At 45.6% G+C, this 23,921-nt stretch overlaps 1 protein-coding gene and 1 pseudogene across 1 annotated transcript; both read left to right on the plus strand.

Moving 5' to 3' along the window:
* Positions 1–1,140: 1,140 nt before the first annotated feature.
* Positions 1,141–21,619, plus strand: LOC123995874 (annotated as a pseudogene).
* Positions 21,620–21,747: 128 nt separating this feature from the next.
* Positions 21,748–23,869, plus strand: LOC123994410 (E3 ubiquitin-protein ligase RNF135-like). The gene is made up of 3 exons (XM_046296941.1): positions 21,748–22,591; positions 23,125–23,218; positions 23,731–23,869. The coding sequence occupies exons 1-3, from the start codon at positions 22,091–22,093 to the stop codon at positions 23,760–23,762; spliced, it is 627 nt and encodes a 208-aa protein (XP_046152897.1). The 5' UTR covers positions 21,748–22,090; the 3' UTR covers positions 23,763–23,869.
* The last annotated feature ends 52 nt before the right edge of the window (positions 23,870–23,921 follow it).

The raw sequence follows: 23,921 nt of genomic DNA on the forward strand, positions 1-23,921 counted from the left end.
CAAGCAAAACATTTGATCAGCCCCCCCCCCCCCCCCTTGACAGCAAAGAGAAAATTGAAGTTTGAATTCATTTCCTGCAATTCTACACATTTTGCCATGGGCTAGAGAGAAGATTTTTGCAATTGTATAACTCATTTAATGCAATTCTGCTCATTTTCTTCAATAGAGCAGCCTGGTCTCAGGCTATATGTAACATAGTAAATGTTAATCTGAGACAATCAAATTAGTATGATATGTTATATTTGGTGTGGTATAATTACACAATACATGTTACTTAAGACAAAAACAAAAGGAGGGTGGTTGGTCGGTGTGGATGGGTGGATGTATAACTTTAGCAACTTTTCAACTACTTTTCATGTTAGCTAACCCTTCCGCTAAGCCCTAGCCTAGCTAGCGTGAGCCACCTAGCTAACGACAATCACAACAAATTGGAATTGGTAACATATCATAAGTTTAGCAAATTAGTTTCCTACGAATTGTCATTCGTAACATATATAAGAAATAGATTATGGGCATCCACAAAATAATACATACCATACCAAACATAACATATCATACTAAATGGAATGTCTCTAATTTACATACAGAATAATACAAAATACTCTGAGACCAGGTTGGGCAGAGAGAAACATTTACAGTTTTACAGACAATTTCCTGCAATGTTTTTACATTTTGCCATAGGGTGGAGACATGTTTGCAGTTTTTTATATGATATCTGATGATCAATGGGGGCCGGTCGATAATTCGAACATGATTAGATAGCTGGGCGCTAGACTAACAAACCAATCTAAAAAAGTTTTGCTGATATGTACTAAGTGAGTGACAGTCAGTAACTGACATAAGAGAAAAACTGCTGATGCACAACCACATTTCGAAATAGCAGATTGTATTTTCTAATAGTCCAACTATCAACAGGAAATTGAAACCCTGACAGTTCCTTAAAAGAAAATGGTTGGGGGGGGGAGACTTATCCGCGGGCCTATAAAGGGGGGGGGGGGGGTGCCAGTTGCCCATCCCGGATCTACAAGGGTTGCTATTTGCCAGAGAATTGGCCTTGTAGCCTATCAACGATAATATTTTGGCATTCTCCCCAGCGTGTCCTCGCTTCCTTATTTGTAAAGTGATATCACAGGTGTCGACTATACAGACCACACCCCAGTCACAATGAACTCAACTGTCTCACTTGCACAGACTCACCCGAGTACTTCACTGTATATGAACGGGTCAGGAAAGGACGATAGTGATACTTTTGATGAATCTGCGGGCTATTTTATGGAATTACACGTTTGGAGAGCTACGGAATCATGGAAGAGACGCAATTTAATACGTCGGTTTTACCTGCACTAGACTCATTCACACTTGACGCAGATGACACGAGTTTGGCATTACCACCAGAGGATTATACATATACCCAATCAAACGACCGGAGTTCTCGTGTTCAGCAACAAGTGCAGCTCACACTTGCTCGTAAGGGCAAAAAGACAACGTCCAATGGTAAAATGGTAGTCTAACATGTGTTTTTCATTGAGTCTGCAAGATTAGCCTATTGAAATCGCCAAGGGAATCAGAAGTTGATGATTGGGGGGTAAAAATGTTTCGGCATAGTCTACCAGGAAATACAGGACGGGTCGAAACCAGATGCAACCGAATGGACATGCAGGCCTGGTCATTGGTGTCAAATTCTTAGTGACATTGTATTTGTCATGATGTTTGCAATCATGTCAGCAAACTATTATATTCAATATCCTCTAGTCTACTGTATTTGCAGTCCTCCCTATTTACCTGTCCAATAGGAGAGGGCGTGCATCCAGATGGTAATTAGGGAATTGGCGAGATGGCATGATCCTTCAAAACACATGTGGTGTATCTTTCAGGTAGTCTTCATCTATCCAGAAAGCCATCAATTATCACCGGTTCCAGAGATGGAACCTTATCGAACATGAAGGTAAGGCCAGTCCTTTAATATACACACTATCCACAGTCACAGGTGCTTTAGTTCATCAGAGAGCCTGAATGTTAGAATGAACAGCTATGCGATTCAACTCCGGAGCAAGGGACTTCACCCTACATGGCAATGTGCAATGTGTCTGGAGGTTACGTGAAGTGTGTTCATTTTTATTTATAAAAAAAAAATGAATTCCCTATTTAGTGGGTCACCGAGGTGATGGAACTTCACAAGAAACAGCAGGGAAATTGGATGGTATCTATCTATTGTCCCTAAAATAAACTGTGGGCTGCGTTGGTTTTGAATGTACCGCCCATATGGTTTGTATAAAAACAAATTGGATAGTCTCCGGTATGTGCAGCTATAGTAAGCACCATGCCCATAGGGCAGAGAGTGTTAGATACCCATCTCTATTGTAAGCCCCAAGGCCATAGGGCAGAGAGTGTTAGATACCCATCTCTATTGTAAGCCCCAAGGCCATAAGGCAGAGTGTTAGATACCCATCTCTATTGTAAGCCCCAAGCCCATAGGGCAGAGAGTGTTAGATACCCATCTCTATTGTAAGCCCCAAGCCCATAGGGCAGAGAGTGTTAGATACCCATCTCTATTGTAAGCCCCATGCCCATAAGGCAGAGTGTTAGATACCCATCTCTATTGTAAGCCCCAAGCCCATAGGGCAGAGAGTGTTAGATACCCATCTCTATTGTAAGCCCCAAGCCCATAGGGCAGAGAGTGTTAGATACCCATCTCTATTGTAAGCCCCAAGCCCATAGGGCAGAGAGTGTTAGATACCCATCTCTATTGTAAGCCCCAAGCCCATAGGGCAGAGAGTGTTAGATACCCATCTCTATTGTAAGCCCCAAGCCCATAGGGCAGAGAGTGTTAGATACCCATCTCTATTGTAAGCCCCAAGCCCATAGGGCAGAGAGTGTTAGATACCCATCTCTATTGTAAGCCCCAAGCCCATAGGGCAGAGAGTGTTAGATACCCATCTCTTTTATAAGCCCCATGCCCATAGGGCAGAGAGTGTTAGATACCCATCTCTATTGTAAGCCCCAAGCCCATAGGGCAGAGAGTGTTAGATACCCATCTCTTTTATAAGCCCCAAGCCCATAGGGCAGAGAGTGTTAGATACCCATCTCTATTGTAAGCCCCATGCCCATAGGGCAGAGAGTGTTAGATACCCATCTCTATTGTAAGCCCCATGCCCATAGGGCAGAGAGTGTTAGATACCCATCTCTATTGTAAGCCCCATGCCCATAGGGCAGAGTGTTAGATACCCATCTCTATTGTAAGCCCCATGCCCATAGGGCAGAGAGTGTTAGATACCCATCTCTATTGTAAGCCCCATGCCCATAGGGCAGAGAGTGTTAGATACCCATCTCTATTGTAAGCCCCAAGCCCATAGGGCAGAGAGTGTTAGATACCCATCTCTATTGTAAGCCCCAAGCCCATAGGGCAGAGAGTGTTAGATACCCATCTCTATTGTAAGCCCCAAGCCCATAGGGCAGAGAGTGTTAGATACCCATCTCTATTGTAAGCCCCAAGCCCATAGGGCAGAGAGTGTTAGATACCCATCTCTATTGTAAGACCCAAGCCCATAGGGCAGAGAGTGTTAGATACCCATCTCTATTGTAAGCCCCAAGCCCATAGAGCAGAGTGTTAGATACCCATCTCTATTGTAAGCCCCATGCCCATAGGGCAGAGAGTGTTAGATACCCATCTCTTTTATAAGCCCCAAGCCCATAGGGCAGAGAGTGTTATAGATACCCATCTCTATTGTAAGCCCCAAGCCCATAGGGCAGAGAGTGTTAGATACCCATCTCTATTGTAAGCCCCATGCCCATAGGGCAGAGAGTGTTAGATACCCATCTCTATTGTAAGCCCCAAGCCCATAGGGCAGAGAGTGTTAGATACCCATCTCTATTGTAAGCCCCAAGCCCATAGGGCAGAGTGTTAGATACCCATCTCTATTGTAAGCCCCATGCCCATAGGGCAGAGAGTGTTAGATACCCATCTCTTTTATAAGCCCCAAGCCCATAGGGCAGAGAGTGTTATAGATACCCATCTCTATTGTAAGCCCCAAGCCCATAGGGCAGAGAGTGTTAGATACCCATCTCTATTGTAAGCCCCATGCCCATAGGGCAGAGTGTTAGATACCCATCTCTATTGTAAGCCCCAAGCCCATAGGGCAGAGAGTGTTAGATACCCATCTCTATTGTAAGCTCAGAGAGTGTTAGATACCCATCTCTTTTATAAGCCCCAAGCCCATAGGGCAGAGAGTGTTATAGATACCCATCTCTATTGTAAGCCCCAAGCCCATAGGGCAGAGAGTGTTAGATACCCATCTCTATTGTAAGCCCAAAGCCAATAGGGCAGAGAGTGTTAGATACCCATCTCTATTGTAAACCCCATGCCCATAGGGCAGAGAGTGTTAGATACCCATCTCTATTGTAAACCCCATGCCCATAGGGCAGAGAGTGTTAGATACCCATCTCTATTGTAAGCCCCATGCCCATAGGGCAGAGAGTGTTATAGATACCCATCTCTATTGTAAGCCCCAAGCCCATAGGGCAGAGAGTGTTAGATACCCATCTCTATTGTAAGCCCCAAGCCCATAGGGCAGAGAGTGTTAGATACCCATCTCTATTGTAAGCCCCAAGCCCATAGGGCAGAGAGTGTTAGATACCCATCTCTATTGTAAGCCCCAAGCCCATAGGGCAGAGAGTGTTAGATACCCATCTCTATTGTAAGCCACAAGCCCATAGGGCAGAGAGTGTTAGATACCCATCTCTTTTATAAGCCCCATGCCCATAGGGCAGAGAGTGTTAGATACCCATCTCTATTGTAAGCCCCAAGCCCATAGGGCAGAGAGTGTTAGATACCCATCTCTATTGTAAGCCCCAAGCCCATAGGGCAGAGAGTGTTAGATACCCATCTCTATTGTAAGCCCCAAGCCCATAGGGCAGAGAGTGTTAGATACCCATCTCTATTGTAAGCCCCAAGCCCATAGGGCAGAGAGTGTTAGATACCCATCTCTATTGTAAGCCCCAAGCCCATAGGGCAGAGAGTGTTAGATACCCATCTCTATTGTAAGCCCCAAGCCCATAGGGCAGAGAGTGTTAGATACCCATCTCTTTTATAAGCCCCATGCCCATAGGGCAGAGAGTGTTAGATACCCATCTCTATTGTAAGCCCCAAGCCCATAGGGCAGAGAGTGTTAGATACCCATTTCTTTTATAAGCCCCAAGCCCATAGGGCAGAGAGTGTTAGATACCCATCTCTATTGTAAGCCCCATGCCCATAGGGCAGAGAGTGTTAGATACCCATCTCTATTGTAAGCCCCATGCCCATAGGGCAGAGAGTGTTAGATACCCATCTCTATTGTAAGCCCCATGCCCATAGGGCAGAGAGTGTTAGATACCCATCTCTATTGTAAGCCCCAAGCCCATAGGGCAGAGAGTGTTAGATACCCATCTCTATTGTAAGCCCCAAGCCCATAGGGCAGAGAGTGTTAGATACCCATCTCTATTGTAAGCCCCAAGCCCATAGGGCAGAGAGTGTTAGATACCCATCTCTATTGTAAGCCCCAAGCCCATAGGGCAGAGAGTGTTAGATACCCATCTCTATTGTAAGCCCCAAGCCCATAGGGCAGAGAGTGTTAGATACCCATCTCTATTGTAAGCCCCAAGCCCATAGGGCAGAGAGTGTTAGATACCCATCTCTATTGTAAGCCCCAAGCCCATAGGGCAGAGAGTGTTAGATACCCATCTCTATTGTAAGCCCCATGCCCATAGGGCAGAGAGTGTTAGATACCCATCTCTATTGTAAGCCCCAAGCCCATAGGGCAGAGAGTGTTAGATACCCATCTCTATTGTAAGCCCCAAGCCCATAGGGCAGAGAGTGTTAGATACCCATCTCTATTGTAAGCCCCAAGCCCATAGGGCAGAGAGTGTTAGATACCCATCTCTATTGTAAGCCCCAAGCCCATAGGGCAGAGAGTGTTAGATACCCATCTCTATTGTAAGCCCCAAGCCCATAGGGCAGAGAGTGTTAGATACCCATCTCTATTGTAAGCCCCAAGCCCATAGGGCAGAGAGTGTTAGATACCCATCTCTATTGTAAGCCCCAAGCCCATAGGGCAGAGAGTGTTAGATACCCATCTCTATTGTAAGCCCCAAGCCCATAGGGCAGAGAGTGTTAGATACCCATCTCTATTGTAAGCCCCAAGCCCATAGGGCAGAGTGTTAGATACCCATCTCTATTATTGTAAGCCCCATGCCCATAGGGCAGAGAGTGTTAGATACCCATCTCTTTTATAAGCCCCAAGCCCATAGGGCAGAGAGTGTTATAGATACCCATCTCTATTGTAAGCCCCAAGCCCATAGGGCAGAGACTGTTAGATACCCATCTCTATTGTAAGCCCCATGCCCATAGGGCAGAGAGTGTTAGATACCCATCTCTATTGTAAGCCCCAAGCCCATAGGGCAGAGAGTGTTAGATACCCATCTCTATTGTAAGCCCCAAGCCCATAGGGCAGAGTGTTAGATACCCATCTCTATTGTAAGCCCCATGCCCATAGGGCAGAGAGTGTTAGATACCCATCTCTTTTATAAGCCCCAAGCCCATAGGGCAGAGAGTGTTATAGATACCCATCTCTATTGTAAGCCCCAAGCCCATAGGGCAGAGAGTGTTAGATACCCATCTCTATTGTAAGCCCCATGCCCATAGGGCAGAGAGTGTTATAGATACCCATCTCTATTGTAAGCCCCAAGCCCATAGGGCAGAGACTGTTAGATACCCATCTCTATTGTAAGCCCCATGCCCATAGGGCAGAGAGTGTTAGATACCCATCTCTATTGTAAGCCCCAAGCCCATAGGGCAGAGAGTGTTAGATACCCATCTCTATTGTAAGCCCCAAGCCCATAGGGCAGAGTGTTAGATACCCATCTCTATTGTAAGCCCCATGCCCATAGGGCAGAGAGTGTTAGATACCCATCTCTTTTATAAGCCCCAAGCCCATAGGGCAGAGAGTGTTATAGATACCCATCTCTATTGTAAGCCCCAAGCCCATAGGGCAGAGAGTGTTAGATACCCATCTCTATTGTAAGCCCCATGCCCATAGGGCAGAGTGTTAGATACCCATCTCTATTGTAAGCCCCAAGCCCATAGGGCAGAGAGTGTTAGATACCCATCTCTATTGTAAGCCCCAAGCCCATAGGGCAGAGAGTGTTATAGATACCCATCTCTATTGTAAGCCCCAAGCCCATAGGGCAGAGAGTGTTAGATACCCATCTCTATTGTAAGCCCAAAGCCAATAGGGCAGAGAGTGTTAGATACCCATCTCTATTGTAAACCCCATGCCCATAGGGCAGAGAGTGTTAGATACCCATCTCTATTGTAAACCCCATGCCCATAGGGCAGAGAGTGTTAGATACCCATCTCTATTGTAAGCCCCATGCCCATTGGGCAGAGAGTGTTATAGATACCCATCTCTATTGTAAGCCCCAAGCCCATAGGGCAGAGTGTTAGATACCCATCTCTATTGTAAGCCCCAAGCCCATAGGGCAGAGAGTGTTAGATACCCATCTCTATTGTAAGCCCCAAGCCCATAGGGCAGAGAGTGTTAGATACCCATCTCTATTGTAAGCCCCAAGCCCATAGGGCAGAGAGTGTTAGATACCCATCTCTATTGTAAGCCCCAAGCCCATAGGGCAGAGAGTGTTAGATACCCATCTCTATTGTAAGCCCCAAGCCCATAGGGCAGAGAGTGTTAGATACCCATCTCTTTTATAAGCCCCATGCCCATAGGGCAGAGAGTGTTAGATACCCATCTCTATTGTAAGCCCCAAGCCCATAGGGCAGAGAGTGTTAGATACCCATCTCTTTTATAAGCCCCAAGCCCATAGGGCAGAGAGTGTTAGATACCCATCTCTATTGTAAGCCCCATGCCCATAGGGCAGAGAGTGTTAGATACCCATCTCTATTGTAAGCCCCATGCCCATAGGGCAGAGAGTGTTAGATACCCATCTCTATTGTAAGCCCCATGCCCATAGGGCAGAGAGTGTTAGATACCCATCTCTATTGTAAGCCCCATGCCCTTAGGGCAGAGAGTGTTAGATACCCATCTCTATTGTAAGCCCCAAGCCCATAGGGCAGAGAGTGTTAGATACCCATCTCTATTGTAAGCCCCAAGCCCATAGGGCAGAGAGTGTTAGATACCCATCTCTATTGTAAGCCCCATGCCCATAGGGCAGAGAGTGTTAGATACCCATCTCTATTGTAAGCCCCAAGCCCATAGGGCAGAGAGTGTTAGATACCCATCTCTATTGTAAGCCCCAAGCCCATAGGGCAGAGAGTGTTATAGATACCCATCTCTATTGTAAGCCCCAAGCCCATAGGGCAGAGAGTGTTAGATACCCATCTCTATTGTAAGCCCCAAGCCAATTGGGCAGAGAGTGTTAGATACCCATCTCTATTGTAAACCCCATGCCCATAGGGCAGAGAGTGTTAGATACCCATCTCTATTGTAAGCCCCATGCCCATAGGGCAGAGAGTGTTATAGATACCCATCTCTATTGTAAGCCCCAAGCCCATAGGGCAGAGAGTGTTAGATACCCATCTCTATTGTAAGCCCCAAGCCCATAGGGCAGAGAGTGTTAGATACCCATCTCTATTGTAAGCCCCAAGCCCATAGGGCAGAGAGTGTTAGATACCCATCTCTATTGTAAGCCCCAAGCCCATAGGGCAGAGAGTGTTAGATACCCATCTCTTTTATAAGCCCCATGCCCATAGGGCAGAGAGTGTTAGATACCCATCTCTATTGTAAGCCCCAAGCCCATAGGGCAGAGAGTGTTAGATACCCATCTCTTTTATAAGCCCCAAGCCCATAGGGCAGAGAGTGTTAGATACCCATCTCTATTGTAAGCCCCATGCCCATAGGGCAGAGAGTGTTAGATACCCATCTCTATTGTAAGCCCCATGCCCATAGGGCAGAGAGTGTTAGATACCCATCTCTATTGTAAGCCCCATGCCCATAGGGCAGAGAGTGTTAGATACCCATCTCTATTGTAAGCCCCAAGCCCATAGGGCAGAGAGTGTTAGATACCCATCTCTATTGTAAGCCCCATGCCCATAGGGCAGAGAGTGTTAGATACCCATCTCTATTGTAAGCCCCAAGCCCATAGGGCAGAGAGTGTTAGATACCCATCTCTATTGTAAGCCCCAAGCCCATAGGGCAGAGAGTGTTAGATACCCATCTCTATTGTAAGCCCCAAGCCCATAGGGCAGAGAGTGTTAGATACCCATCTCTATTGTAAGCCCCAAGCCCATAGGGCAGAGAGTGTTAGATACCCATCTCTATTGTAAGCCCCAAGCCCATAGGGCAGAGAGTGTTAGATACCCATCTCTATTGTAAGCCCCAAGCCCATAGGGCAGAGAGTGTTAGATACCCATCTCTATTGTAAGCCCCAAGCCCATAGGGCAGAGAGTGTTAGATACCCATCTCTATTGTAAGCCCCATGCCCATAGGGCAGAGAGTGTTAGATACCCATCTCTTTTATAAGCCCCAAGCCCATAGGGCAGAGAGTGTTATAGATACCCATCTCTATTGTAAGCCCCAAGCCCATAGGGCAGAGAGTGTTAGATACCCATCTCTATTGTAAGCCCCATGCCCATAGGGCAGAGTGTTAGATACCCATCTCTATTGTAAGCCCGAAGCCCATAGGGCAGAGAGTGTTAGATACCCATCTCTATTGTAAGCCCCAAGCCCATAGGGCAGAGAGTGTTAGATACCCATCTCTATTGTAAGCCCCAAGCCCATAGGGCAGAGAGTGTTAGATACCCATCTCTATTGTAAGCCCCAAGCCCATAGGGCAGAGAGTGTTAGATACCCATCTCTATTGTAAGCCCCAAGCCCATAGGGCAGAGAGTGTTAGATACCCATCTCTATTGTAAGCCCCAAGCCCATAGGGCAGAGAGTGTTAGATACCCATCTCTATTGTAAGCCCCAAGCCCATAGGGCAGAGAGTGTTAGATACCCATCTCTATTGTAAGCCCCAAGCCCATAGGGCAGAGAGTGTTAGATACCCATCTCTATTGTAAGCCCCAAGCCCATAGGGCAGAGAGTGTTAGATACCCCATCTGCCCATATTGTAAGCCCCAAGCCCATAGGGCAGAGAGTGTTATAGATACCCATCTCTATTGTAAGCCCCAAGCCCATAGGGCAGAGAGTGTTAGATACCCATCTCTATTGTAAGCCCCATGCCCATAGGGCAGAGTGTTAGATACCCATCTCTATTGTAAGCCCCAAGCCCATAGGGCAGAGAGTGTTAGATACCCATCTCTATTGTAAGCCCCAAGCCCATAGGGCAGAGAGTGTTAGATACCCATCTCTATTGTAAGCCCCAAGCCCATAGGGCAGAGAGTGTTAGATACCCATCTCTATTGTAAGCCCCAAGCCCATAGGGCAGAGAGTGTTAGATACCCATCTCTATTGTAAGCCCCATGCCCATAGGGCAGAGAGTGTTAGATACCCATCTCTTTTATAAGCCCCAAGCCCATAGGGCAGAGAGTGTTATAGATACCCATCTCTATTGTAAGCCCCAAGCCCATAGGGCAGAGAGTGTTAGATACCCATCTCTATTGTAAGCCCCATGCCCATAGGGCAGAGTGTTAGATACCCATCTCTATTGTAAGCCCCATGCCCATAGGGCAGAGAGTGTTAGATACCCATCTCTATTGTAAGCCCCAAGCCCATAGGGCAGAGAGTGTTAGATACCCATCTCTATTGTAAGCCCCAAGCCCATAGGGCAGAGAGTGTTAGATACCCATCTCTATTGTAAGCCCCATGCCCATAGGGCAGAGTGTTAGATACCCATCTCTATTGTAAGCCCCAAGCCCATAGGGCAGAGAGTGTTAGATACCCATCTCTATTGTAAGCCCCAAGCCCATAGGGCAGAGAGTGTTAGATACCCATCTCTATTGTAAGCCCCAAGCCCATAGGGCAGAGAGTGTTAGATACCCATCTCTATTGTAAGCCCCAAGCCCATAGGGCAGAGAGTGTTAGATACCCATCTCTATTGTAAGCCCCAAGCCCATAGGGCAGAGAGTGTTAGATACCCATCTCTATTGTAAGCCCCATGCCCATAGGGCAGAGAGTGTTAGATACCCATCTCTTTTATAAGCCCCAAGCCCATAGGGCAGAGAGTGTTATAGATACCCATCTCTATTGTAAGCCCCAAGCCCATAGGGCAGAGAGTGTTAGATACCCATCTCTATTGTAAGCCCCATGCCCATAGGGCAGAGTGTTAGATACCCATCTCTATTGTAAGCCCGAAGCCCATAGGGCAGAGAGTGTTAGATACCCATCTCTATTGTAAGCCCCAAGCCCATAGGGCAGAGAGTGTTAGATACCCATCTCTATTGTAAGCCCCAAGCCCATAGGGCAGAGAGTGTTAGATACCCATCTCTATTGTAAGCCCCAAGCCCATAGGGCAGAGAGTGTTATAGATACCCATCTCTATTGTAAGCCCCATGCCCATAGGGCAGAGAGTGTTATAGATACCCATCTCTATTGTAAGCCCCAAGCCCATAGGGCAGAGAGTGTTAGATACCCATCTCTATTGTAAGCCCCAAGCCCATAGGGCAGAGAGTGTTAGATACCCATCTCTATTGTAAGCCCCAAGCCCATAGGGCAGAGAGTGTTAGATACCCATCTCTATTGTAAGCCCCAAGCCCATAGGGCAGAGAGTGTTAGATACCCATCTCTATTGTAAGCCCCAAGCCCATAGGGCAGAGAGTGTTAGATACCCATCTCTATTGTAAGCCCCAAGCCCATAGGGCAGAGAGTGTTAGATACCCATCTCTATTGTAAGCCCCAAGCCCATAGGGCAGAGAGTGTTAGATACCCATCTCTATTGTAAGCCCCAAGCCCATAGGGCAGAGAGTGTTAGATACCCATCTCTATTGTAAGCCCCAAGCCCATAGGGCAGAGAGTGTTATAGATACCCATCTCTATTGTAAGCCCCATGCCCATAGGGCAGAGAGTGTTATAGATACCCATCTCTATTGTAAGCCCCAAGCCCATAGGGCAGGGAGTGTTAGATACCCATCTCTATTGTAAGCCCCAAGCCCATAGGGCAGAGAGTGTTAGATACCCATCTCTATTGTAAGCCCCAAGCCCATAGGGCAGAGAGTGTTAGATACCCATCTCTATTGTAAGCCCCAAGCCCATAGGGCAGAGAGTGTTAGATACCCATCTCTATTGTAAGCCCCAAGCCCATAGGGCAGAGAGTGTTAGATACCCATCTCTATTGTAAGCCCCAAGCCCATAGGGCAGAGAGTGTTAGATACCCATCTCTATTGTAAGCCCCAAGCCCATAGGGCAGAGAGTGTTAGATACCCATCTCTATTGTAAGCCCCAAGCCCATAGGGCAGAGAGTGTTAGATACCCATCTCTATTGTAAGCCCCAAGCCCATAGGGCAGAGAGTGTTAGATACCCATCTCTATTGTAAGCCCCATGCCCATAGGGCAGAGAGTGTTAGATACCCATCTCTATTGTAAGCCCCAAGCCCATAGGGCAGAGAGTGTTAGATACCCATCTCTATTGTAAGCCCCAAGCCCATAGGGCAGAGAGTGTTATAGATATCCATCTCTATTGTAAGCCCCAAGCCCATAGGGCAGAGAGTGTTAGATACCCATCTCTATTGTAAGCCCCAAGCCCATAGGGCAGAGAGTGTTAGATACCCATCTCTATTGTAAGCCCCAAGCCCATAGGGCAGAGAGTGTTAGATACCCATCTCTATTGTAAGCCCCAAGCCCATAGGGCAGAGAGTGTTAGATACCCATCTCTATTGTAAGCCCCAAGCCCATAGGGCAGAGAGTGTTAGATACCCATCTCTATTGTAAGCCCCAAGCCCATAGGGCAGAGAGTGTTAGATACCCATCTCTATTGTAAGCCCCAAGCCCATAGGGCAGAGAGTGTTAGATACCCATCTCTATTGTAAGCCCCAAGCCCATAGGGCAGAGAGTGTTATAGATACCCATCTCTATTGTAAGCCCCATGCCCATAGGGCAGAGAGTGTTATAGATACCCATCTCTATTGTAAGCCCCATGCCCATAGGGCAGGGAGTGTTATAGATACCCATCTCTATTGTAAGCCCCAAGCCCATAGGGCAGGGAGTGTTAGATACCCATCTCTATTGTAAGCCCCAAGCCCATAGGGCAGAGAGTGTTATAGATACCCATCTCTATTGTAAGCCCCAAGCCCATAGGGCAGGGAGTGTTAGATACCCATCTCTATTGTAAGCCCCAAGCCCATAGGGCAGAGAGTGTTAGATACCCATCTCTATTGTAAGCCCCATGCCCATAGGGCAGAGAGTGTTAGATACCCATCTCTATTGTAAGCCCCAAGCCCATAGGGCAGAGAGTGTTAGATACCCATCTCTATTGTAAGCCCCAAGCCCATAGGGCAGAGAGTGTTATAGATATCCATCTCTATTGTAAGCCCCATGCCCATAGGGCAGAGAGTGGCTTTAAAACACACAATAGGGGATGATGTAACAATACAAACAGTGGTTATTCAGACATCAGAGAGCATTTTGTATGATCTTTTTCCCTAAACCTTTTGTGTTGCTTTGAGTCATCGAGACTCTGTCCAATTATATGCAACAGCTTTACACAGATGTTTTAGCATTATTAACAGAAATGTCTTTATGGTTGATTCAGTTGTGAGCCTTCTGAAACGGGGCAACCTCTGCTTTTCACCTTTCCATGTAGACACACTCATCTTTGGGCCAGATCGGAGGCAGGGACTTCAGCAGCCTGTCGTCTTTCAAGGAGAATATAAGAAGTCCACCTAAGAGGGTGGATTTGACCCCAGTCACCAGCCCTGAGTTACCTCGCTCCCATCTGGCTTACGGGAAACTCCGTTTTGGAACCTGCACCCTCCCCGGCCCTAGCCAGCCGCCCATGATGGACTTCAGAGGAGCGGTCGTACGGGACAGACTTGATGCGACGTTATGCCCATTCGGAAGTGGCCCGTAGCACAAGGACGCACCCCATGGCTAACGGCGGCAACTACCACTGAGGCCAGTCCCTCAGACAGACTCGAGGGCCTCAGCCCCTCTCTGCAGACCACTCATTCCTGTGCAGCAGCCCTGCGATTCGCACAGACAACAGCCCCTACCTGATGGAGGTTCAAAGAGGGAGGAGGAAACAAACAGGCTATGGGTCATTCAATGCTACCCAGAGAGCAGAGGGCCTGGCCTGGCTGGGCCAGGTGGGGAAGGAGAGCCAGCATCATGTGGGAGCCAAATGGCTTCGCTCGTACCCGGCCTCGCTGGTCAGCATGGAGGTGGACATGGGCCAGAAGAGGGAGGCGGCGGAGCCAGAGATCCAGCAGACAGACGTGAAGGAAGTCACTGCGCTGTAAGATGGCTTATGTGTTCTACACAAACCTGTAATTGATTACATCTGGCAATTAATTTAGTTCTCAACAACTCAAATCAAATGTCATTTGTCACATGCACGTAGACTAACAGTGAAATGCTTACTTTCAGGCTCTTCCCAACAATGCAGAGAAAGAAAATAGAGAAATAATACAAAAGTAATAATAAATGCACAATGAGTAAGGATAACTTGGCTATATACACTCACGAGGTACCAGTACCGACTTGATTTGCAGCGGTACGAGGTAATTGAGGTAGATATGTACATACTGTGTAACTAGGAATAAAGTGACTAGGATAGATAATAAACAGCAGCAAAAAGGGTCAAGGTAGCAGTCTAGGTAGCTATCTGGTTAACCATGTAACTAGCTATTTAGCAGTTTTATGGCTGTTCAGGGTCCTGTTGGTTCCAGACTTCGATGGCTTATCTCGGCTGGCACTAAAGCTGCTATAAAAGAGTCTTCCAGAGAATTATCGTTGGTTCAGTTGCTTATCTCTCGTTTCAGATCAATGATTTACCTAGATTTTGTAATGGGTGTATATAAATGAATACAATGGAAAGTGTTGTGGAGATGAGAAATTGGATGAACCAGCCTTTGGGATTGAAAAAGTGAGTGTGTCATTGACCGGGAGTTCCTCTTCATTGCTCTCTCCCATACATAGGAAGCCAGAGAGCAAGGTGCCTGAGCTGACATTGGAGAGGGCAGTGAACCTGCTGGGCCAAGAGAATGAGGAGATACAGATCACTGCTGCCAATGTTTCAACAGCGCTGATCCTAAGAAGATGGTGAGCTGGGGCCCATCTCTACTACTGTTGACTTGGCCGCTCAATCAAGGTTAATGGCTTTCCAGGCTGGAGGCCTACAATACAGATGATGTTGAGTATACAGTATGCTATTTTCAAATAATTGGATTGCTAGGGGTATTTTCCCTTCAATTTCTATTGAGGTTATGTGGGTGATTTGCATGAGAAATTCATGTTGAGCTCAATCTTTATAGGAAACAAGGGTAGATGAAGATCTCTGCCTGTCTGTCTCCAGGTGTTCTACCTTCACGGTATACCCAGGCTGATCAAACTGCTGCAGAGCGACAGCGAGGGGCTGGAGCGCATAGCGGCGGGGGCGCTCCGAAACATCAACTTCGAGAGCAGTGAGAACAAGATGGAGGTGAAGGACAGTAAGGGCGTGGCCCCTGCACTGTGTCTGCTCAGGAGAAGTCGTGACATAGAGACCCGGCGGCAGCTCACTGGTTAGTTTGAACACCTGCTGGTGTAGATCTGAAAGAAATCGTCGTAGAACTTTATTAATGACCAGGGCGCGTATTCTCAAAGTGCCTCAGAGCAGGAGAGTGGATCTAGGATCAGTTTAGCCTTTTAAATCACAATGAAATGGGGGGGGGGGGGGGCTGATCCTAGATCAGCACTCTTATTCTGAGACTCTTTGTGAATATGTGATTGACATGTACTTACATGGTAAAATGGTAATGACACAGTAGTAACCTAAGAATGAAACATGTTCCACAGGGCTGTTGTGGAACCTATCCTCCCATGACCTGCTGAAGGAGCATCTCTCCAAAGAGGCCCTGGAGATCCTGACCACTTCTGTGCTGGTGCCCTGCTCAGGCCTGTCTGAGGGGGAGAACCCCAAAGACGCCATGCTGGCTGACCCAGACACCTTTTACAACGCCACTGGCTCCCTTCGGGAGGTCGTCTGGTCTGGACAAAGGCATTTATTGGCTATTTGTGTGTTTGACACTGACCTATGTAGTATCTGTGGTCAAGTATTTCTAGGGATCCATCTTAGGGCAGCCTGGGATAGACACTAGGCAGTGGGATGCAGAAAGGGGTTTAGTAGTTATGTTTGGAATGATCATTAAATCATTTCTTGATTGATGGTCCTCTAGCTTAGTTGGTAGAGCGTGGTGTATTTCAAAGCCAGGACAGTGGGTTCGATTCCCGGGTCCATCCGTATGTAAAATGTATGCATGCATGACTAAGTCGCTTTGGTTAAAGCTTCTGCTAAATGGTATACAGTGCTTTCAGAAGGTATTCACACCCCTTGACTTTTTCCACATTTTGTTGTTGCAAAGTGGGATTAAAATGGATGTATTTTTTTTATTCAACAATCTACACAATACTCTGTCAAAGTGGAAGATTAAAAAATATATATACTATTGCACTATAAAACACTAATATATCATGATTAGATAAGTATTAAACCCTCTGAGTCAATACATGTTAGAATCACCTTTGGCTGTGAGTATTTCTCTGTAAATCTCTTAAGAGCTTTGCACACCTGCATTGTACAATATTTGCCTACTTATTAATGGAAAAAAAATCTTCAAGCTCTGTCAAATTGGTTGTTGATGATTGCTAGACAGCCATTTTCTAGTCTCGCCATAGATTTTCGAGCTGATTTAAGTCAAAACTGTAACTAGGCCACTCAAGAACCATCCAGTGTAATTAATAACTTCAACATGCTCAAAGTAATATTCGATGTCTTTTTTACCCATCTACCAATAGGTGCTCTTCGAGGCATTGGCAACAAAAAGCAACTTTCCTGGTCTTTTTTGTTCAATGTTTGAAATTCTCTGTTCAACTGCGGGACCATACAGATAGTTGTATGTGTGGGGTACAGAGAAGGTGTAGTCATTCAAAAAATCATGTTAATCAATATTATTGCACACAGTGAGTCCATGCTACTTTATTATGTGACTTAAGCACATTTGTACTCTTGAACTTATTTCGGCTTGCCGTTAAAGGGTTGAATACTTATTGACTCAAGACATTTCAGCTTTTCATTTTGAATTCATTTATAAACATTGCTAAAAACATAATTCCACTTTAACATTACAGGGTATTGTGTGTAGATCAGTGACAATCTCAATTGAATTAATTTTAAATGTAGTCTAACTCAACAAAATGTGGAAAGAGTCAAGGGGTGTGAATACTTAAGGCGCTGATTATTATACAGTGACCCAGGCGGTTCATGTCCAATCCATCTCTCACCACAGTGTTACATCTCACAAGGCTTTGTCAAGATGATTATATTTCTCTCTGACAGCCTCCTCGCCATGAGTGAGAACTGTGAGGTTCCTCCAAGGCCATCGTCATCCTGTTACTCCTTTCTACCTGGCAAAACAGGCATGAGGACTTCTGCCTTGGCAGCATCACCTCGATGGAGCAGCAATGCTCTGGAAACAATATCCTGCATACCTTGTGTTCCTGTTGAACCAACTGCCATTGATTTATTTTGGCACAAATATACCACCTGACAAACACAACATGGTATAACAAGGAGTGTTTTACTTTTGCCTAGCAACCGATACAACTGAAAACAGTCCGGGACTAAATTATTAATGGAGCCCTCTCCCTCTTAGTGGCTCTAGTAGAGTTGAAACCTCTGAATCCATTTTGGCTGGTGTTATCAAGCCCTGGCAACCATTGACTTGTGTAACACTGAGGAATTCCTCAGTCGTTGGCATGATTTAAAACAAAAACTTTTTTTATTTAACTAGGCAAGTCATTAAGAACAAATTCTTATTTTCAATGACAGCCTAGGAACAGTGGTTTAACTGCCTGTTCAGGGGCAGAACGACAGATTTGTAACATGTCAGCTCGGGGGTTTGAACTTGCAACCTTCCGGTTACTAGTCCAACGCTTCAACACTCCAACTCACAGCCATAACCTTGGGTCATCACTAATGTTACTGTATTTGGCTTGACGTTAACAAAAACACTGCAGAATTTTTAGGAATAAATAATGACCATTTGGTCACATGTATTGAGGCAACTGTCATGTTTGTTTTCTCTACGTGCTGACTTCATCTAAAAGGAAGTGGAACAGTTGACTCATTGACAAGTGGTTGAAATTAAAGTGAAAGATTAACTCTTGTCACTCTTTTTCTTACATTTCCTTTGTGCTTGAAATACATGTTGCTTGAAATACATGTTGCTATCTCTCAACACATAGAGACATTTTATTACAATGACGTATTCTAATGGCTTTAACTGCAGACAACAGAAAACCGTTTTAAAGTACTCCAAATATCTCTCCGTTACATAAACATTTGGCTCATCCGGCCAACAGCTAGGATAGATGTTTAGCCAGTTTGGCCGATGTCTGGAAGGTAAAGAATGTTTTTGTTGTTGCCTAGTGGCGATAATGACAACCTGTCATTGTTGTTGTCAGAAACATAAGCTCGACTGGTCCAGAAGGGAGAAAAGCCATGCGGCAGTGTGAGAACCTTATTGACTCCCTGGTGTACTACATCCGCGGGACCATAGCTGACTACAAGCCTGATGACAAGGTACTGCATGTGAAGGACTAACATTTACTAAGCTTTTGTGCAAAGTGTTCACTTGTTTATTTTCGTACAAGCATTACTGAACATTTGTAGGTGGAATAAATATTGACACAGGGAAATTAAATAAGACTGTTTTTGCCTATATTTTCTTAATTTATGTCTCTAGAACAACTTATTAATCTCTCCTTTTAGTGTTAAATATTGAGAACATCATGAACCAGCTCTGTTCTCCAATTGAATTTTTGTGCAACAGACATCTGCAGAATGTTTAATCTTAAAATAATAGTCCCCTGAACAGAACCACTTCTTTCCTCCCACAGTCCACAGAGAACTGTGTGTGCATCCTACACAATCTCTCCTACCAGGTGGAGCTTCCACAGAAGTTGGCCAGCGACCTCCATGAGTCTCGACTCAACCTGGCTCCAAAGACCAAAACCCCCCGACTGTTTCGGCTCCCGCAGTGCCAAAACCATCCAGGTAGGCTCCCATGACCTCTATGTCGTGGCTGTTATCATCTTTGTGGCCCTTATGTACTTGACATGCACTGTTTATATCTGGTTATAAATAAGTTATTACCACTAAAGAAAATGAGCAATTCCTATGTTATGGATAATCCGCCTTGGTAAGTGGTAAAGCATACGTTTTGAACCAACTCTTTAAGCCCGGTTTTCTTTGACAAATGTATTTATTAAAAGCCTTATACACGTTAATTGAAAATGAATGTGAAACCTGGTATCTGGGAGTTAACAGGAAGCCCTTTAGTTCAAAGTGTTTTGGTTGTTTTGGTCCTATAGCGTCTTGAACCAAAGTGCCCTCTGCTGGAGGAGAAGGGTAGTCCCTGTGGGATAGAGTGGCTGTGGAGCGCCATCACAGTGCGCATGTACCTGTCAATCATGGCACGCAGCATCTGTCCCTACACCCAGGAGGCTGCCATCGGAGCCCTACAGAACAGCTGGGAACGGCCTGGTAAGGCTATATCACAGATCTTTGATCCTATTTCTATGGGCTATGTACACTTCTGGGAGTGTGGAATTGATTTGCCCATGGGTTTGATTTGGAATAACTACAATACAGCCACACATCTATTATGTTGTCATGACTTGACTGTATAGTAAGTATTACTGTAACGGCGTTCGTCTGTTGAAGGAAGAGAGTCAGACCGAAATGCAGCGTGTTTGTTACTCATGATCTTTAATGAAGAAAACGAAACATGAAATAACTAAATACAAAAACAACAAACGGAACGTAAAACCTATTACAGCCTATCTGGTGAAACTACACAAAGACAGGAACAATCACCCACGAAATACAAAGCGAAACTATGGCTCCCTAAATACGGTTCCCAATCAGAGACAACGAGAATGACCTGACTCTGATTGAGAATCGCATCAGGCAGCCAAGCCTAACAACACCCCTAATCAGCCACGATCCCAAATAATACAAACCCCAATACGAAAACAACATATAAACCCATGTCACACCCTGGCCAACCCAAACATATAACAAAAACACAAAATACAATGACCAAGGCGTGACAATTACATTGATGTGAATACTATATTATGCATTACTATATTGACTGTCAGTTGGTGATGTTGGGCTCATGGCTCTGTATGGGCAGGTATCCCAGGCCATCGCCCACACCATAGTACAGTGGGAGAATGGTCTACGCCAGGCCATGAAGATGCTCCAGGAAGGAGGGATGGTTGTGAAGAAGACTGCTGTGTCCCTGTTATGTAACATCCTACGCTACAGAGAGCTTCACGCTGACATTGGTGAGCTGTGAATTGACTCATCAACCTGCAATGTTTTAATCCTACTTAAGTCCCACAAAGTATTTGTCTTTGTACTTGTAAGTGTGTGTAAAAGCACAGCAGCATAAACCTGCTGCTGTAGAAAATCAATCACTCACGAAGCTTTCCACTCTCTCTGTAGTCAAACAGTTGTTGCCACAGCTGGTGGTCATGTTACCCAACTCCAACACGAGCGCAGACCTGCCTACAGAGGTGACTGTGTCCCTGTGCCACATCCTCATCAACCTGAGCCAGGATGAGATGCAGCACGTCAGGGCCATCGTCAACCACGGGGCGCTGCCCAAGATCATCAACATCAGCGCAAAGGACAACGGGTCAGTGGGTAGCTTCTGAAGACCACGGCTGCGTTCCAGGCTGACTACGTTGCCTGGATTTAACATGTCCACTAACCACATCATGATATACTGCACGTAGTAATCTGATGCCCGAATGCACAGTCGATATGGCACTGTTGGTTGATGCTATGCAAGGACTGCAGATGGCATTAATATGCACTGTGTTATTCCGGAACATTATGAGTTGGATTGGAGGGAATTTATTTGAATCTGTTAAACCTCTTCTCCTTGCTTTATGCTGTTCATTTTATGTCCAATGACCGTAACCTTGTGTCCCTTTAGGTTTGCTCCCACCAGGGCTGGCCAGGCAGCCTGCATCCTACTACACAGCATGTGGAGCCACTCAGTGCTCCACAGGGCCTATAGGAAGATAAGGCCCCATACACAGTAGAACCTCAAAGGATAAGAAACATTTTGTGTGGTGACAATAGTTTTTAATGAATCTGTGTTGCTTTTCCTCACATCATTTGGTAGGCTGGATATAGAAAAGCAGACTTCGTCAACAACAGGACATCAAAGGCTGTACATTAAATATGGGACTAAGTGGACGATCACAAAGCATTGTGCTGATTGAGACAATAGTGTAGTTTCTCTTCTGTGTGGACTTGGATGACTCAATTCACTGCTTTTATAAAATACTTGTTTTGTGTGTTGACTTCTCCACTGTGTGTGAGTGTGTTCCAGTAACAACAATTGCTGAACGCTCTTGGTAGCAGACCAAGCTGTCTACGATGGGGAAAAACAATGATTAAAAACTAAAATGGAGGATCAGTAATGACTTGAATTCCATTTGTAGGAAGGATTTTGAGGAAGAAAATGAATCCGCATAGAAGTGGAAGACAAGATAAGGGTAACATTATCTACTGTATGTTATGAATTAATATTATAACTGAAGTAACTAACTGAAGTTGTAAAATATAGTTTTGATGTTAACATAGTTGGTTGTAAACTATATTAAATTACTACCTGTTGGTCTATTAAAAATGTCCATAATCATGGATATTTTTTGGGGGGGTCAATCAATCTAACAGAGCCACGAACGTCGCAGATAGACATAGTTTCTTATTCTACAATGTTACCAATGGGCAGATTCGATTATGCTGAAACGCGGAGCACCAGGCATGAACCAGTAACGTAATTGGGCGAAAGCGGTGAGGGAGGCGTTCCATTCTCGAATTGAATAGTAATCTCCACCACTCGGTCATTTTGTCAAGGCATCGCCTACACGGGCGCCCGGACAGGATGAATCGAACCCCCTCAATGTTCCGTCAAGGCGGACACAAATCTGGGTTTTCCGAGATTACCCACGACCCAACCCAAACAGGAAGTGTAAACACTTCTAACATAACAGCAGCGCACGTGATAGCCCTTCTCTTCGACTCCTCAGCATTCACCACTCGGGACTCCAGAATAGTCGAGACCATGGACTCGATCAGTTGTTCGATCTGTCTGGATCTACTGAAGGATCCAGTGACTATTTCCTGTGGCCACAGCTACTGTAAAGGCTGTATCAAGGAATATTGGTCTCTTGATGACCAAAAGGGAATTCACAGCTGCCCCCAGTGCCGACAGACCTTCACCCCAAGACCTGCTCTGAACAGAAACATTCTGCTGGCTCAGTTGGTAGAGAAATTGAAGAACAATTTCAAAACGGTTCCCTCTGCTTCTTGTTTCCCTGGACCTGAAGATGTGAAGTATGATCATGATGACTCAGCCGCAGCAGCAGAGATGACTGAGAAACAGGTAGACCTATGGATCTGGAACATAATATTGCCATCTATAATGTTTTATATTTAGAGATAAGCTTCGTTATTGCTTACTGTTTTGCCAGAAACTGGGAGAGCAGGAAATTCCAGCCAACTCCAAAGTTGAGTTGTTCCAGTGACATACACTCAGGGGTCAGTATCACATAATCCACAATTAGGTTCTTATTTGTAAATTCTCTATTCTGCTTTCAAATTGACTGATTATAGAGTCAAAAACCAACTATGTTCGACAAACTAGGCTGTCACAACAAAATCACTTTAAAACAAACAAAGGATGGAGTAGATTACAGTAAACAGCAGGATGGGCCAGATAACACCCAGACTATATCCTCAAAAGTCAAAGGTCACTCATTTACATACACTGCAGAGGCATGAACTCTGAACTATCGTAACCTTTTTGTCTTGAAGGCACTCATTTATCAGTTAAATTAGTATAAGTGATTTGTTTAGCATAATAATTTTGTTGCCATAACTTGGTCTGTTATGAAAACTGTTTTAATTTTGGTACAGGGGCAGCTGAGGGAGAAACGGCAGCAAGTTGGGCTGAGAATCTGTGAGAGAGAAGGAGATGCAGGACATAAGACAGGCGGTGATGTCCCTTTCAGTGAGTATTTATTAACCATTTAGAGTATGTACATTTATTTTGCAGAAAGTTACATACTATTCCTGAACTAAAACCAGGGAGGAGCCAAATACCACTGGGTCACACTATAGGGAACAGACAGATTGTCTGGGGTCTAGGCATAGAGAATGATAGAGGCCTCTAGTGGCCAGAAGGCCGAATTAGTGTGGGCAGCGCCGTTAAGGGCTTCCACTATTTTAATGTAGTTAACTGGGTGGGACTTCTAACTTCATTGGCTGATCCTTCCTGGTGACTTTGTTGGAGTCATGTCCAACTGTGTCATCAGGAGGGATTAGCCAATTGTGAGGAAGAAAATGTACTACTTCAAAATGGAGATGGACTCAATTGCACTGCCCATGCTGTCACAGACACTACAATGACACACATACAAAGAGAAGTGCTCTATCTATCTCTATGGGTCTAGGTGCGAGCGGAGTGAATGTACCGGTTAAACCCCCCCCCCCCCGTCCTTCTCTCTTCTTCTCTCGTAACAGCTTTCAGCACAGGCAGCAGTGGAGCACTGTGAGCTGGTCTTTGCTGAGCTGATCCGCTCCATTGAGAGAAGGCGCTGTGAGGTGAAGGAGCTAATCAGTGCCCACCAGAGGGCGTCAGTAAGCCTAGCTGAAGGACTCCTGGAGGAACTGGAGCAGGAGATAGCTGAGCTGAAGGGGAGAGATAAGGATCT

Source organism: Oncorhynchus gorbuscha, linkage group LG14, assembly GCF_021184085.1.
Source record: "Oncorhynchus gorbuscha isolate QuinsamMale2020 ecotype Even-year linkage group LG14, OgorEven_v1.0, whole genome shotgun sequence".
Lineage (NCBI taxonomy): Eukaryota > Metazoa > Chordata > Actinopteri > Salmoniformes > Salmonidae > Oncorhynchus > Oncorhynchus gorbuscha.